We start from the raw sequence: 18,865 nt of genomic DNA, 5'->3' as shown, positions 1-18,865 counted from the left end.
CTTAAATTGAGGGATTACCTCAATGGCCTGTGAACATGCGTGATTTTAATTTAATCAGTCATTATGGAACCCAATTTATGTATAGCATCTGGAATTTGGAAAATTACTTTCAATATCAAACAGATATCATTAAGTTGGGAAAGGATGCAAATAAGATTCACCAGGATGTTACTAAGACTCGAGGCTTGAGACTGGATAGGTTGGGAAATTACTTTTTTATACGTATATAAATCATGAGGCACAGATAAGGTTAATGGTCACAGTCTTTTTCCAGGGCGGAGGAGTTCAGAACTAGTCAAGAGTCAAGATAGTCAAGAGCATATTATTGTCCTATGTCCCGAAACGGAACAATGAAATTCTTACTTGCAGCAAATAAAACCATAATAAAGAAAAAAATAGTTCAATATATATGAAAACACAGACAAATAAATAGACAATAATAATGCAAAAATAATTTTCCCAGGTCTACATAGTTCAGAGCTTATCTGCGGGTTGTAGTGTTTAATAACCTGATGGTTGTAGGGACGAAGCTGCTCCTGAACTAGAGGCTTTAGGAGAGAGGGAAAGATTTAAAAGAGACCAGGGTCAATTTCTTCATTTAGAGGGTGTTGTGTGTATGGAATGAGCTGCCAGAGTAACTGCAGAGGCGGGTACAACGGCAATATTTAAAATAAATTTAGACAGGTACATGGATAGGAAAGGTTTAGAGGGATATGGACCAAATTGAATATAAAAGTTGGGACAAAATACGAAATGCTGGAGGAACTCAGTGGGTTAGGCAGCATCTACTGAGGGAAACGGACAAATGACATTTTGGATCGGGACCCTCCTTCAGACCTGAAACGTCATCTGCCCATTTCCTCCACAGTTACTGAGACCCATTGAGTTCCTCCAGCACTGTGTTTTACTCAAGTTTCCAGCATCTGCAGTTTTTTGTGTCTTTAGAGGTTGGTACGTTACGTTACAGCTGTACAAGACATTTGTGAGGCCGCACTTCACATACTGTCTTTAGTTTTGTTCACCCTGACTTTTGCTGTAGTCTGAACTGGATTTGAATCTGGATATTAACCATTATTTAGAAAATGCAATGCCATGAAATGTTCCACTCTTCTTAATACAACACACTGACATAGAATATTTTCTCCTGTTTAATTGTTCTTAATGCTCAGCACAAACACCAACTGCCAACACCTCATATCTAAACTTGCATTAATTGCAGCATATTACACCTGTGCATTTGGTAAAGGCAAACTTAAAACTGCTGCTAATCTGTACTGGGTCATTGATTCTCATGATCATGCCGTGTATGCCTTCAAAATTATAGCCTCTACTCTAGTGAACATGATTTATCAACTCGTTGCAACATTTTGGGTTCTCTCAGGATGTTTCTCGGTATAAATTGTTATGTCCTTGAATAAACCAACTTGATTGAGAACCTCACCACTGCTCGATGAGATTGCCTTTGTGTGCTACCAGGTCATCACACAGTTCCCTCCAACATAATTTAAATGCTTTCACAAAAGAAAGATAGCTAAATATCCTGTCAGCTTCTCAGAATATTTTTTAGGATTTGGCTGGTAAGAAGGGTATACCTGTTTACACAAATACCATTTTGTTTATAATAAAGCCTGAGATAGTATACCTTAATCATATGCACAATATGAAAAATAGGCAATATTTACATTATAACTGCAACATAATTATAACCTTGAGATGTTCCTCACTGATGTAAATTACATCCAGTGTGTTCTGTTCAAGATATCTTTACACCACATCAGTCACATTGCTCCATTTGATCATACTAGACATCATGTTTAAGATGACAGCTGCTTAATGTATAATGGAAATACTAATACTACATCCATTTCCCTGACTATAATCAATCTGCTATTGAGTGGACAGAAGAAATTAATTCAGCTGTCAATATTTGTGAACAATTTATGCGAACTTCATTGTTTTTCCACCATTTTGAGTGAAGTTACCTTAATAATATCTTCATTAGTGGACCTGCACTCAACAAAGGATGACACATCTGTGATGATTCCATTCATTTCCACTGCAATGACCTTTAGAGGAATAGCCACAGTCCTTCCTGTAAGTATTGCGGTATTGATGATCTCAGTATTCTGGTAAAGAAGAAAAAATACATATTGTTAGCGTTTGGACATTTCATTGTTTTTGTAGTCCTTTGGCAAATAGTTAATCTATTTTCAGGGTATTCCACTTACTGCCAGGTAACTGGCTTGCTCTAAAAATCTTCCCCCCCTCATTTACCCCTAATATCCTGAGTGAAAAAGAGGAATTTAAGAAGCCTCGGCTTCAAGTGGGATAGCTGATAACAACCTTGGAAGCCTACTAACTTGGTAAACCCACTATTCTACTGTCTCTTCCTGCAGCATGAGAAATATGTGGAAATGTCTTTGAATAAAGTACATTTTGCATCTGTAATATAATATATTTTTCATTTCAAATTATTAAAATATGCAAATGTACTTCCAAAGTAAGGTAACCTTTCAATAACAAATGATGTTGAATACTAAATTAAAGGTCGATACAACCTCATTCTTATAACTATCTGAAAACCGAGTTATTCTCAACATAAATTTTCAACTGCAAGTAGTCGTGGTGCATTGGAAATACTTTGCTAAAAACTTAGTGTTTAAGTGTTTTGATTACTTGTGTGATTCATTCCATACTTAGTAAATAAATGGTGGGTATGAACCATGATAATTTAAATACCATTCATAAGGTATGGGTTTTAGTGATACAGCATGTAAACAGGCCCGTCAGCCCGCTGAGTCCACACCAACCAATGATCAACCTTTCACACACAAGTTCTAGGTTGGCCACTTTCTCATCCACTTCCTATACTTTAGGGGCGATTTTTTGCAGAGGCCAATTAACCTAAAAACCTGCATGCTTTGAGATGTGGGAGGAAACTGGAGCATCCAGAGAAAAAACCATGTGGTTACAGGGGGAACGTGCAAACTTCCTACAGACAACACTTGAGGTCAGGATCAAACCCGGGTCTCTAGTGCTGTGATTCAGCAGCTTTGCCACTGTGCCGCCCTAGCTGTTCCACTGGTAAAACCAATACTTATTGCCCATGCCTAAATGGTTTTTCAGAAGTTCATGATGATGATAATGAATAGTTTTCTTTGAACTGTTGGTTTCTATTTGAATGATCATTCTGGTTTAGGATTTCAACACAATGAAGGAATGGTGGAATGTTTCCATTGTTCTAAAAAAGGTAGAGTTGACTAGTTGCTGCATCGCATTTTGTTACTAATATGCACTGAGCTACTGTTCGAGTCAGCGGATGTTTAAGGTCGTGGAAGTTATCAATCAAGAAGGCTAATTTTGTGCTTCTTTAGTATTAAGGAATTGAACTCATTCAAGCAAGTGAAAAGTATACGAACGTTCCTGTGGCTCAGGTGGTGGAAGGTTTTGGGGAATCTTGGAGATGAGTTATTTGTTGCAGTACACTAAACTTGTGCTTGAAACTACAATATTTGTGGTTGACCTGTTTAAGAATCTCCTCAGGTAGCTGGTGCTGGGGAATTAATCAATGATAATTCCATGATCAGTCATATATCATAAAATAACACAGTAACATTAGGTACTGAACTCTCTCTCGTTGGAGATGATCAATATCTGGCTTTTGTGTGCCACAAAGATAATTAGTCACTTATCGTAACAAGTCTGAATTTATTCAGGTCTTACAGTATGAACTTTTGCAATCAGTTGTCCTCCCCATTTCCAACAAAGGATGAAGAGATCATTGGTGGAATAGCTGAAGAAGGGTGGGCTTAGGACTTTGTTCTAAGAAATTCCGGCTCAACAATAGTATAGTAAAAATAGCAAGGAGGAGAACCTTGGATGACCAAACAAGTTATAAATTAGGTCAAAAAGAAAAGGGCAGTGTAGGTAAGGTTTAAGAAGATGAAATCAAACAGGGCCCTGTTTGAGGAAATGGGCGGCCAGGCGATCAGAAGGACCAAAAGGGGCTAAAAATTGCTTTGGCAAGTCAGATTAAAGAAAATCGCAAGGCTTTTTATATCAACATTTTTTAAAAAGTGGGAGAAGGTATGATCATTCAATGATAAAGGAGGGAATTTATGCTTGAAGTCAGGAAATGTAGGCAAAGTACTAACAAGAACTGTGCATTTGTATTCACCAAGGAGGAGGACACGGAGATCAGTGTGGAGAACTCTTAACGTGCAAGGGCAGTTTGAAAGCAAGTAGCAGCTGGTATTGGGGTTCTTGAAGAGCATGACAATGAATAAATCCTCAGCAACTGATGGGATCTATCCCAGGTTATTAAGAAGGGCAAGAAGGAAGATTGCAGGAGGTCGTTGCATCTTCTGTAGACAATAGGCAAGGAGGACTGGAGAGAACCAGTGTTGTTCCTTTGTTTAAGAAGAGGAGTAGAGAGCATCATGTCAGTGGTAAGGAAGGTATTTTTGTTGTGGAAGGGCATTATTCAGGCTGGATATTCGTGACCAGTGGAGTTCCCCAGTGATCTGTGCTGGGACCTGTATTTTTTGTGATATATGTAAATGACTTTGACATAAATGTAAACAGGTCGGTTAATAAGATTTGCAGATGACACCAAGATTGCTGGTGTTGTGGACTATGAGGAAGGCTGTGAAAGTATACAATTGGATATCGAAATGGGCAGAGAAATGGCAGATGGAGTTTAATCTGAGCAAGTGTGAGGTGTTGCAAAGTTTAAGTTTAAAGGAGCAGGGTAAGTTTTTCAGAAACACTGTGTGCCAAAGGGCCTGTTCCTGTGCTGTACTTCTCTATTTCTATTATCAATAAGCTATTTATCAAATCACACCTTATGAGGACTTGGTATTTTATCGTTGTGTCATCGATCCCATTGATTGAGGATGAATTATTGGTAATGTTTAATCCAGCATGGGATGAAAACAACTTTATACATAGTTGTGGAAGTCAGTTATATTTTGCCTTTGAAATTAATAGTGCTTTTCATAAACTGAACCCTGTGCTGGTTAAGATGCTGATAAACTCTGACATAGATCTTGTCAAGAAAGCGGATTTGCAAAATAAAGGTCTGACAAAATTATCATGCAATTCTAATATGAAATTAGAACAATCAATGGTTATTGTTTCACGGATTTGAAAAAAGGAATGAAAAGTATCCTATTAATTTACTCTTTCGTCAATCGCTTCAGTGCTTCCAAAGCTTATTTAGTTAACGTTTTGCAAAACAGCTATTTTTGGTGTTTTTAACACTATAAATTCACAGTTCTGTCAGTTGAAACCCAATCTCATCGGTTTCTGTTTTTTATAAATGGAAATATTCAATGAATCTTGATTAGTTACATTTAGATCATCTTAAAATACGCACAGCCCAACTAAATTAGAACTTAATTTCATGGTTTTATTGTTATTGGCTTCTAAATGCATTACCTTGCATTTATTACTATTAAGGTGCATTGTCATATTTCTAACTTTTCTTTTCCTCTGAGCAGACTCCACTTACATGAGGGCTCTGGCAACAACACCATAGTTTTTTTCTTTTCATCATTGGTGAGTTTCTCTCCATGTCATTGACTCTCTTACAATAGGAACCAAACTCATTATCTGATCTAACTCAAATCTTATCAATCTAGCACCATGAATGTACCATCTACCACCCAAAACATGACAAGATCACTTTTCAAGATCCAGTTTCCAGATTGTCCACAAACCTTTGAGGTTTGCTTTTACCAAGCAGAGTATTTCTTGTTGACCCCTATCACACAACATAGCACAGGATCAAACCCTTCAGTCTGAAGAAGGGTCTCAACTGGAAATGTCACCCATTCCTTCTCTCCAGAGATCCTGCCTGTCCCGCTGAGTTACTCCAGCATTTTGTGTCAACCTTCGATTTAAACCAGCATCTGCAGTTCTTTCCTACACAAAATGAATGCGGAGATGGTTCTTGTTGGAAAAAGGACTTTTAAACAGATTGAACTGTTGGTATTTACTCTAGGATATTCAAAGACATAGGACACAACTGTGCAATATAATTTCTCGTACATTTTCTGGAAGTGGATAATAGAGGGACCCATTTAATGCCTCTAATTTAAGAGGGAATTTGACGAGTCAAGTTGCCTTGTCAATCATCAATCACCTGCAACATAATGAAGATCTTTCAGAATCAAACTTGCAATAGTAGGCTCTAATCTTCCACCGCTTTGAAATGATCTTGACACCAGATGAATTTCCTTAAAGGCAGCCAGTCATTTCTCATTTAACTATGTTCTAATTGTTAAGTGGATAAATAGGAGGAACTGCTCATGAATAACGTGTGAGGGAGCACAGCTCACCGTGTGCTTGTGTCGTATTATTTGCCTGACCACACCATCCAATAATAGATCCAATACAGGCATCCCCATGTTATGGGCTATGGTGGTGGGGGGGGGGGGGGGGGGGGGGGGGGGAAGCATTCCTAGAAAATGGTTCATATTACATGCAAGCTAAAAAATAGGAATACGTTATTTACATTTCTTCAAGTAAATTATATAAGAGTAAATTTTATTCTGTTTCCTGGATTTTTTGGTTGTGATTTATGAATTGCACAAGGGTGAATTTCCATTACCCAAACTGCAGGGGTGGTTCACTAGTTGTTGAAGTACTACAGGTGCTATAGGTAGCTACCTATTTCACGAAAGACAGTTCTACATGTATGATACATGTCCAAATCTTAAACAAACATCCACCGGTAAGATGTTGTAAAAGTAATTAATGGAAGTATAAGAGAGGAAAGGAATGTTAGAATTAGGAGATGTGATTAAATAGAATAGCATAATACCAATATTGATCTATTTAACTTAAACAGATACTGGAAGAAAAGCAATTCTCCAATAATAAATCTTTAGGAATGGAACATGTGAATAGCAAGTATAATTTATCCAAAGAAAAACTCCATTAGAAAATACGGCTAGATGATAATCCTGCTTAGGTGATATTTAAGAATTCCCACGTAATTCCTAAATATCACCTAAGCAGGATTATCATCTAGCTGTATGGGGACACATGTGCCTGTCTGCTATAAATGGTTTAGGAGATCTGTAGAATTTATCTCTGATTTATCATTCTAATATTGCGTAGTATTGATGGAATTTGGGTGCAGGTAACTTCATGTCATTGTTTGCTTTGGTGTAAAACATGACAAAGTAAACTAAAAACATATCATCTACCTTGTAGAGTTGTCTTGAATGCCCCATGCTTCTCAAGCGTTACAATCCAATTACAGTAAACTCTTGTTATAACAGACCATATGGAGGGTGGTGGGGGGAATAATGTCTGTTATTGCCGATTGTGCATTATAACCGAGTAAGGTATTATCATTGTATGCAGTTGAAACAAAGAACTGCAGATGATGGTTAATGCACAAAAGGGCACAAAGTACTGGAGTAACCACAGCGGGTCTTAGAGCATCACAGGAGAACATGGACAGGTCACAACATGGATAGGACATGGATAGGTGACATCGGGACCCTTCTTCAGACTGATTCAGTCTGCAGATTTACTCCAGCACTTTGTGTCGGTTCACCTTAAAACTGGGCACTGATGTCACTGGCCTGCACCAATGAGCTTCTCACCATCAGTGGGAGCCCTTGGAAGCCTGCACCCTAAGCAGTTGGGAAGGAGATGCGAGTCGGGGATCCGTCCGCTATAACCAAAATCCGTTATACAGGGGTCCGTTAAAACAAGGGTTTTCTGTATTACAGACGATGATACATTTGGTTTGGTTTGATTGATAATTTCATGAAGAAATCAACAGAAACGTAAACAAGTGCTGTTACACAATTTAGTTTTTTACACATGACATAAGAAAGATCACTTGTATTATTGCCCACATGGTTTTATGTTAAACATTTGCTGAGGGATTGTGGGATGGTAACTTGCCTTGCAGCAAAGACCTAAAATTGGCAGCCTGAATAGCACAGCAGCCACTGATTTATTTTTTCTTTGAAATCTGAAGGATTAGAACTATTCTCTTAGGATCTCATCCAATCGTCTATTCACCATAAGGAATAATTTTAAATTAGGCCATGGGTGATTTACAGCAGAAATGATCTGGGTTACAGAGGAGAATTGGGATTCATTTGTAAAGCATAGACTGGCTGATATTGTCTCAGGGTCAAATGATACTAAATTATGGTCCCTGGATGAAAAGGGAGTGATAGCTTCCCCACCATGTGCGCCAAGTTGTTGGATAAAATTGTTGTAAGGGATGGTAATATTGATTTCCCTTGCTGTATAATTCCAACTACACTTCCTTGGTCTGTTTTGTGAGCCTTAGGGCACAGAGAACTGATTGGACCAAGTCTCCTGAGTTACCATGGTATGAATCAATTTTATTTATTTATTTCTTAGTACGCCTCTGACTTGATGGCAGGATTTGTTAACAGCAAGGAGATTATATAGCCATGAGGTTTAGAAAGCTGAAATTAATTCCTCAGAAACATTGTCAAATCATACCAAGGCCATAATTATTTTTACAGGAGTCCAGTCAATTTGAAATTGTTGTTTTTCAAAAGTTTTTTATTCTTTGTCAGCCTGCCTGACTTTTAAACTCATCACTTTGAACTATAACCTCACACTTATAAAAGCTTATGACATTGTTAATAGGAAGATGAGAAGCACAGAACTCTGGTCCCATTTTACATATCCTATTTACTGTGAGATTTAGATTTTGTTACAAATACTTCCTTAACAGATGTGGAAACATCTGAAGTACATGCTTTAGCGAGCTAGAATACAAAATTATGTGAGATTACTCAAAACAATGGGATAAAAGTCATTTTTTTCCCGTATGTTTGTAAAATGAATTTGTGCAGTGGATCACACAGGACCAAAGTGCCAATAATAATATTAATTAGTGTTAAATTGCAATCCAAAAACACATATACATTATAGTTTATGATGTTAGAGAAATGCTATTCATGCAGGTTACTGACATTGATCAACCACTTGATTTGGTCGTCTTATTCCCTTGAGATGTATTATACCTGCACGGTACTATTACATATAACCTAGCTGCAGCTTATTTTTAAAATCATAGTTTCAACAAACATCTTAATTTCACAACCCATCCCATTTATTTTCTGAGTTTCAATAAAAAATGTTACATTTAGTAACCAGTCGCCAAAAAAATCATTTGTTAAAGTGGATTCAGATCAAACAGCCTGATGTCACTTTTTTCCTTGTTTGCATGAAAATAAAAATGATAAAAACCAACTTGTCAGCCTTTACCTGGGCTATGCTACGTGAATGTTAAACTGCTTTGTGTGTCTTATCATGTTTTGCCTGCCTGGCTTGAGTGATGAGTTCTCTTGCCCTGTATACAGCCTAGAGCTCTTCATTGTGCACTCAAGCAAATGATGAATGATCAAAGTAATACATTTCGCAGGATATTTTATATTAATTTTATATATATAATATATATATATATATACACACACACACACACACACATGTATATATAAAAATAAGAATCTCCCAGGATATTTCCCAGTCCCATTACCCACCACATATACCACACCCTCTTTCCTGCCTTCATTTAACCAGTAATCACTATGACCGTAATTCAATTCCTCCCAGCTCACCACCTTGATGCCAATGTGATGTGAGGCTTAGTATCAGTTGCACCCAGGTGCTCACTATGAAGATGCAGGATTTATTAGTTTGGTTTAGTTTAGATACTAGATACAGCACGGAAACAGGTCCTTCGACCCACCGAGTCCGCACCGACCAACGATCACCCATCCACTAGTTTATCCTACACACTAGGAACAATTTACAGAAGCCAATTAACCTACAAACGCACGTCTTTGTAATGTGGGAAGAAACCAGAGCACCTTGGATTAAAAACCCACGCGGTCACATCGAGAATGTAAAAACTCCCAGTTAGCACCCGCAGGACCAGTCAGGATCGAACCTGAGTCTCTGGTGTTGTAAGGCAGCAACTCTACCACCACTGTGCCACCCTCTGTACCTCTATTCATCCATTTGAAATTCTCAACTCATACCTTTCACAGAACACGTACAGCCATAGATTTTTCTAAACTACTTAATTCCTTTGACAAGATGGAGCCACAGATAAAATTTCTAGCAATATGAAAATGTTTCCTGATTCTTAATATAACAATACTACAATTGCATCAATCAATCCTTAAAGTGGTCAGTATTTGGTCTGGGCACTTTTATTCACCAGGTAGCAATTCCATGGTTTCTACAACACAACTTTCATCAAATCTGTTGATAACATATTCTGATCATCACCAGTGAATGGTTGTTAATTTACATTTGAATGATCAGAATTATAGCACTGGGGGAAAAAAAAGGGTAACCTTGAGTCTCTGAGTTGTGACGTACAGTCAAATTAAAAAAGGTTAAGAAAACAAGCAACAGTTGCTAAGAGAGGCACAATTGTGACTGGCATTTCACTTTAATAACAGTACCTTATATAAGCCTCAGAAATGTCTCACTAATGGCACCATGACACTATGCAGTTTGAAAAAAAAATCTGCCATTATCTTGTAAGTCAACTGGGACAAAAATGGCATGTGTCCAGGGTTACTGTCTGCTTTTCAGGGGTGATCATTTAATTTCTGGATACACATAATTTTAATGGATGGGTTTTAATTTATAATAATGGCACAATGACTGGCATATGGCCATTGTGTTCTTTTGTCTTGTATCGGTGTGTATACGACAGAGTAAGAGAAGTTAGCATGTTCAATAGGGAAGTGTGATCCTAAGGTTGTGAGTGGACAAGAGTGCAGTCTCATGTATAAGATGTCCCCTAAATTGATGCATGTTTTGAAGTTTAGTTCACAGTTTCAAACCTCAAAGCATTGGAAGTATAATGTGGTATCCACTTTGGTGGTAACAATAAGAAGGCAGATTATCTGAATGGTGTCAAGTTAGGAAAAGGGGACATGCAACGAGATCTTGGTGTCCTAGTGCATCAGTCACTGAAAGGAAGCATGCAGGTACAGCAGGCAGTGAAGAAAGCCAATGGAATGTTGGCCTTCATAACGAAAGGAGTTGAGTATAGGAGCAAAGAGGTCCTTCTGCAGTTATATAGGGCCCTAGTGAGACTGCACCTGGAGTACTGTATGCAGTTTTGGTCTCCAAATTTGAGGAAGGATATTCTTGCTATTGAGGGCGGGCAGCGTAGGTTTACTAGGTTAATTCCCAGAATGGCGGGACTGTCGTATGTTGAAAGACTGGAGCGGCTAAGCTTGTATACAATGGAATTTAGAAGGATGAGAGGGGATCTTATCGAAACATATAAGATTATTAAGGGGTTGGACACGTTAGAGGCAGGAAACATGTTCCCAATGTTGGGGGAGTCCAGAAGCAGGGGCCACAGTTTAAGAATAAGGGGTATGCCATTTAGAACGAAGATGAGGAAAAACTTTTTCAGTCAGAGTTGTAAATCTGTGGAATTCACTGCCTCAGAAGGCAGTGGAGGCCAAGTCTCTGAATGCATTCAAGAGAGAACTAGATAGAGCTCTTAAGGATAGCGGAGTCAGGGGGTATGGGGAGAAGGCAGGAACAGGGTACTGATTGAGAATGATCAACCATGATCACATTGAATGGTGGTGCTAGCTCCTGCACCTATTGTCTATTGTGTCACCTTATAAGCATAAATCAATTGAAATAAATGTATGCCATTACATAATCACGGAACAAAAAACGTGTTTCATGAGTGATAACAGTCAGGACAGTGAGGAGGGAAAGAGAAAAGGAAGATGGTAAATGCACTCACCATGGAGAGTGGTACAATAGCCCGGATATCCTTTTGAATCACGGTCAATTCTGTCACCACTTTGTCAGAATCTGGAGGAGGATTTTTTCCACGGTAGTCAACATGCCACATAATTCGTCTCGTCACTGACTGGCTGGTAAAATTTTCCATTTCAAAGTTCAATTGAATAATTTCATTGGGTTGAGCAGTTCCTCTGTTAAGAAATTAACTAAATTTTAGATTTTGCTTTGAAAATATTAAAACAATTAAATAAATTGATTATTTATGTTCCTGAGGTTGTTAGACCCTTACAAAAATGTGCCCAGAAATCCTGTTGAATTCTCAGAACTCACTGCACAGATAATTGCTTTAATTGATGTGTCCTAGCACCTCAAAACCAAAACCTCAAAAGTTCCCTCAGGCTTTCCTTCTATATTTTTTCAAACCCAATCGTAACATCAATTGATCACTACTACCCAATTTCAAATGTCATAAGGTGAGACAAACATTTATGCACATCAGAATAAAGTTCATTAATAATAATTGTTAAGGCTAATAATCACTAAGTGATAAGGCTAATTATCACTAAAGGCAACAATGCAATGAGAATACATTTTAGTCCATATTCCAGCATGAACAAGGAAATAACATTTTTTTGTTTAATGAATATACAGTTACAAACACATTCGGTATTTATGTTGAATCAGCATAACTTGATGGCATAATTCCTGCCCAACCGCAAACTCTGATGTCATATCAATGTTAAAGTACCGGAGTTCCAATGCAGCGTAATTCATGGGCAAATCCCACGATGAAACCTTAATTTGTGATATCTTCTAAATGAGATCGGCCAATTGGATGGTTTGCTAATTCAGCAAAAAGGAATGGTTATTATAGTGCTTCAAAGTATACAATAGGCTATAACAGGATCAAGGAAATGAGTGTAATTTAATTACTTAAAAAAGTCATGCTTAACATGTTCTGTGTTAAAATTAAAAGGGTAAAAATCCAAGAATCCATTATCCAAATTAAATGGCAGTACAATAAAAATTAAGTTGTTACAAAATAAAATTTAACAACTTATTTTTGTTGTAAATTAATATTTTATAATATTGATTCAATAATTAAATTCAATGATACTTTATTGTCACATGTACAATGAAATGCTTTGTTTTGCATACCATACAGCAAACCTCACCTGGGCAGTACACAAGTATCGCCACGTATTGGCGCCGAGCAAGTTCCAAAGTTGCAAAATAAAAATAATGATAGCCTGACTGGTTATTACTAAAAGCTACACTGCAATAAAAAAAATAGGAATCATGCTTGAACAATTAAATATTATTTGTCACACATAACACAGATCTAAATAACTGCTAGGTTGGTTTCAAAACAAATCCGAACCACCCAGTTGCTTCATCTCTATTCCCTGATCCCCGATGTTTCTCTATCAATTTTGGTTTCTTACCTTATTTATATAGAAGGTAAGTCACCTCCCTCATTCTACAAAAAAATAAATCACCTCTCCTTTTCCATACCGATTTCTCAGTACTCGATGAGCCTGTGCATATCTTCCAGTATTCTGGTGCAGTCTTCCACATGATTCACTATATGCCCTATTTTGTTTCAGGGTCTATCAATTTAATTATGTGTAATACATACATAAAAGTGGCACTGCATGGGATAAATTAGGTGCCATTCATATGGCATTTTATGTGTATAATACAATACATGTGTACATTACCCAATAAATTAGAAGCACCAAGTGAGTGGTTTTACCATTTGTATGGGCAAAATACAAGTAATTTCAGAAATCATAGTCTTGAAGATATACAGCAGGAAAAAAAGGTCTGTCCCCCCCCTGCAAGCTCAGTGACCAAAAAATATCACTTTACACCAATCCAAGTTAATTTTACTTATTATTTTGCACACATTCCTATCAGCTACCACCATCCTTTCTCCCCATCCCCCACCCCACCGATTCTTGCACATATTGGGGCCAATTTATAGTGGCCATTTATTCTGCCAACCCATATCTTTGGGATAAGGGAGGAAACCCATAAGGTTACAAGGAGAAATTTGCAAGCCCTGATACGAACTAATGGAAGCAGAGACCTGGGAGAGGGCACCTTATTTCACAGATGTAGTCCTTGAGATGATGATATAATAGGTGGAAATTCAGATGAGGGACCAAGACTTCTGTGGACCCTGGAGGCTCTTAAAAGCTTAAAGCAAATAGCTATGTAAGGAGACTAGCTGAGAGATAAGTACTTGAAAGCTCTTACCAGTACCAGTCTCAGTGTTGAAAATATTCCCATCCTCAAAGGTTTAGTGAAGGTTAGTGAATACTGCCACTAACTTCCCATCAACCAACTGTACTGTTACACATATTTTAATTTTCTCAGGTGCTTGCCGACAAATCTCACGCATTACCCATACCCACACTTTACAACACAGCAATTATTTTCCTTCTCTAATGTATCAGACACTCAATAACAGTTTGCACCAGTAGACTGTTGATTCTCCTTTTGTTCCCACAGGTTTAAGTTGCACTGACATTAGCTAGTGGGAGTCATAAACTCAGCCGCCATAGGGTCTGTGAAGAATCGATAGAAAATCATTATGGATGAAGTTATGCTCGTACTCAATCTTCCAATTTGATAACAAGCCACAATCGTCTTGCCAGAGACAGATTGTTTAAATGTGCCCTCATCATGACCATACCTTTTGTTTTCTCATTTCAGATACAGAAGAAATACCAGGTCTGACAATAACATTGTTCCATTTGGAAGAGGAAGAAGATAACACCATGTCAATAAATCCAACACAATATCCATCTGAAAGTCCTTGCACTTTGTGCATGATGGATTCAGTTCAGCAGTGGAATCTGTAACTGGTGAATCATGGTTCATGAGTAGACTACGCCAGTCTAGACAAGGAAAATAGCTCCTGTGGAACAAGTTCACAAATCAGATCTGATTAGATGAATGTAAATGATGATTTGATGGGCCAATTTAAAGGTGAAAGCTCATGAGCATCCAAATATAAATGTTTGGGAATTTGTTTGTCTACCTGAAAACCTATGCAAGATATCTAGAGGTAGGAACTTGATGAGTTTAATTCCAATCTTGCATGTGAGTATGTATGGAGCCATGAGTCCATTCATTCCAATATCAATAATATAGACAGTTCCATATTACCATACATAGACCAAACAGGATGCAGTGTCTGACTGTCTTTGCAGCAGATATGCTGCAAAGACAGAGGCTACCAAATGTATGCGTGCCTCAGTCGAATTCTAGCATGACATCCAACCTTAGAATGCTGCCATCATGCCTCTTGTTTCCACTGTTACCAAGGTCTTTGAGAATGATTTGGCATTCCAGTAATCTATATTTCAGGAGAGCTGCTAGGTTAATTTATGGGATGGATGGAAAACAAGCAGTCTTCTCTTGGAATTAATGGATTTGTGTTCTCATTACTCTTGCTTGAGTGGTGTTCCTTTGACACTCCATCAACCAAGTAGACCAGATATGTTTTGATTAAGCTGGTTATGCTGTGGTCCAAAGCCAGGTTCTCTGGACCCAGTGTGTAAGAGGAACTGCAGATGCTGATTTAAACTGAAGATAGACACAAAAAGCTGGAGTAACAGCAGGGCAGGCTGGAGAGAAGGAATGGGTGATGTTTTGGGTCGAGACCCTTCAGACTGGTTAGGGATAAGGGAAACGAGAGATATAGACGGTGATGTGGAGAGATAAAGAGCAATGAATGAAAGAGATGCAAAAAAGTAATGATGATAAAGGAAACAGGCCAATGTAATTTGTTTGTAGGGTAAAATTAAGAAGCTAGTGTGACTTGGGTGGGGGGGGATAGAGAGGGAATGCCGGGGCTACCTGAAGTGAGAGAAATCAATATTCATACCACTGGTCTGCAAGCTGCCCAAGGGAAATATGAGATGCTGGTCATCCAATTTGCATTTAGCCTCACTCTGACAATGGAGGAGACCGAGGACAGAAAGGTCTGTGTAGGAATGGGAAGGAGAATTAAAGAGTCCAGCAACCAGGAGATCAGGTTGGTTCAGGCGAGCTGAGCGAAGGTGTTCCGCGAAATGATCGCCCAGTCTGCGTTTGGTCTCGTCGATGTATAAGAGTCCACATCTTGAACAGATGAGGTTGGAAGAGGTGCAAGTGAACCTATGCCAAACCTGAAAGGACTCCATCTCCATTGCAAATAGGGTAAAAAGTTCTTATTAGACATACTCTGAGATAAATCAGCATTGTCAGTGGATTAAAACGTATTCCCCTCACCAAGCTTGGTTTCCCTAAAAACGTTGTGTATATCCTAGCCTTTCCAAACCAATCAACTGTGCCTTACTTTAATAATTGTAGGAAGAACTGTCAGTTGCAATAGCAATTAATCAATATATATCTGACCAAAGAAAGTCAACCAACATTTTTAAAAAACATGCTGTTGTTTTGAACTACTGTCAATCATGTGCACTATGCCTTGAAGAATAAAATAAGTCCTTGGGTACAAGAAATAACCTTGCAGGCAAGGTTGAATCATGTTGCAGAGTTTTGAATTGTGTACATTCATAATAATGCTTAGTAGTCTTCACAATGTGATGCAATTGCTTAAAAATAAAATGCTGAAACTGACTTTCTCCATATTTAGACTGATTTTCTTCTGAACTAGACTATGCTCTATGTGGCATGTTTGTCCCGATGTCTGTGCATTTATCAATTAGCATTTAAGTGTTACATCAGTAACCCTGAGCACATAAGAGAAGAATTATGCTCCTGTTTTATCCTAGGTACACAGACAGGCTCCTGACACCAATGTTTTTGGCCATCTCTACTTTCATGATACAGGGGTACTCCAGATTACAAAAGACCTAACTGTCAGAAATCTGTCCTTGCATAATTTCTTCCATCAATTTTTAAAGAATTCTTCATGATAGGAAAGTTAGTAACAGAAATGGAAACATTTTCAGGGGTTACAGATAGGAGTAGCAGATATGGGCCACTCCGATTCTATATCATTGTAAATACAGCAGGGAAGACAATAAATAAATGTTAATCGACCCTCACTGAAATTGTTCGTTTCTGATTTGTGGAAAATTCGATTCAGACAGTTCTCGTGAACCGAACCCAAATGTAACTCAGGGACAACTTCAGTATATGGTGGCGTTCTGGCACCCTGGTGTAGAACAATTCAGGATGCTAGAATCTTGAGCAAAACACTAAGTGCTGGAGGAACTCAATAGGTCAAGCACATCTGTGGAGGGAATGGATAGCGATGTTTCAGGTTGGGACCCTTCTTAAGTCTCGACCCGAAACGTCGTTGGTTCATTGCCTCCACAGATGATGCCTGACTCGTTAAGTTCCTCCAACACTTTGTATTTTTCAGAAAGCTTTGTAATTGCTTTCAGCTTCAGTGGGTAGATCCCTTTTGATTGCTGTCAGTTAATGCAGTATCAGTTCTACATGGATATAGTGTTTGATAAATAATTAAGCCTCAAAACACAATGTGAAAATCAATGCACCACAGGTTTTAAATCTGCACACGCTGTTGCACAAGAACAGTTATAATCTCCCATATAGCACTCTCTATTGTATGTATTTCTAGCTCTTTACTCGGGAAAGAAGACTATCAAAACAGTGAGGGGTGGGGGAACAGAAATTATCACGATTCATCTTAGTAAAACTAAGATAATTTCTTTATCCAAATGCAGGGGAGTGGAGAATAATGATGAATCATGTGAACAAAATCTGTCCACTTATTCCCATGTAGTCATCAGTCTAAAGAAACAAATTAATTATACATATAACTCTGTTGAGATTAGTGTTGTCATGATTGGTTGATGCAACATTGCTAATAAATATGCTTTCCAAAGTAATATTTAAAAAATAATGCTGCCTAAAAAGTTGAGGCAAAGAAGTGCAGATGTAAAGCCGAAGCATATCAAAAAACAGCTGAGAACATGATATGGCAAAGGCTATGGGGCTAAACAGCATCCTAGCCATTGTACTGAAGATCTGAGTTCCAAAAGTAGCGACCCCTCCAGCCAAGCTGTTCCAAAGCACTTAGGACATCTGTGACAATGGGGAAAATTGCCCAGATATGTCCTTGTGCAGAAAAAGCAAGACTGATTCAATCCGGCCACTCACCAGCCACTCAATCTAGTCTTGATCAACAGCCCAATAATACAAGTATCATTGACACTAAACCAGTGGTATTTAACCAATAACTTGCTCAATGATGCCCACTTTGGTGTTTTCAAGGTTGCCCTAGCAGCTTCAAATCTCAGCTTTGGTGCAATTATGGAACAAAGAGCTGAATTTCAGAGATGATGTGAGAGTAATTGTCCTTAACATGTAAGCAGAATGTGAAGTCAAAGAACTTTTGTAAAACTGAAGACATTGGCCATCATGGGGAAAACACTTCACTGGTTGAAGTTATAAATCTGATGAACAAAGATGGTTCTGGTTGTTGGAGTCAATCTTTGAAATCACATGAGGTCACTGCAGGAATTCCTCCGGGTGCTCTCAGACCCAACTATCTACAGCTACATCGTCAGTGTCCCTTCTTCCATCACAAGATCAGAAGCGGGGATAATCACTGATGATTGAGCAATGTTCAATTCCTTTCACAAGTCAACAAATGAAACAATCCATGTCAGCATACAGTAAGCCCAACACAACATTGAGACATGGGTTGATAATTTGTGCCACAAAAGGTCCAGGCAATGGATCATATAGAAACATAGAAAATAGGTGCAGGAGTAGGCCATTCGGCCCTTCAAGCCTGCACCGCCATTCAATATGATCATGGCTGATCATCCAACTCGTTATCCTGTACCTGCCTTCTCTCCATACCCCCTGATCCCTTTAGCCACAAGGGCCACATCTAACTCCCTCTTAAATATAGCCAATGAACCTGCCTCAACTACCTTCTGTGGCAGAGAATTCCACAGATTCACCACTCTGTATGAAAAAAACCGTTCTCATCTCGGTCCTAAAAGACTTCCCCCTTATCCTTAAACTGTGACCCCTTGTTCTGGACTTCACCACATAGACTCGAAAT

At 38.4% G+C, this 18,865-nt stretch overlaps 1 protein-coding gene across 2 annotated transcripts in view; it reads right to left on the bottom strand.

The window, feature by feature from the left end:
* tmem132e (transmembrane protein 132E) overlaps nucleotides 1-18,865 on the bottom strand; it is a 206,776-nt gene that overhangs the window by 81,892 nt on the left and 106,019 nt on the right. For both annotated transcript variants that reach the window (XM_078422769.1, XM_078422770.1), the window contains exons 4-5: nucleotides 11,801-11,993; nucleotides 1,983-2,126 (exon numbers count right to left, since the gene is read on the bottom strand). In XM_078422769.1, coding sequence (XP_078278895.1) covers nucleotides 1,983-2,126; nucleotides 11,801-11,993 — 337 coding nt within the window. The remainder of the gene's footprint in view (nucleotides 1-1,982; nucleotides 2,127-11,800; nucleotides 11,994-18,865) is intronic.

This window comes from Rhinoraja longicauda, chromosome 26 (assembly GCF_053455715.1).
Source record: "Rhinoraja longicauda isolate Sanriku21f chromosome 26, sRhiLon1.1, whole genome shotgun sequence".
NCBI classification, from domain to species: Eukaryota; Metazoa; Chordata; class Chondrichthyes; order Rajiformes; family Arhynchobatidae; genus Rhinoraja; species Rhinoraja longicauda.
Note: the sequence above shows the minus strand (reverse complement) of the source record. Positions and strands in the feature narration are given on the sequence as shown.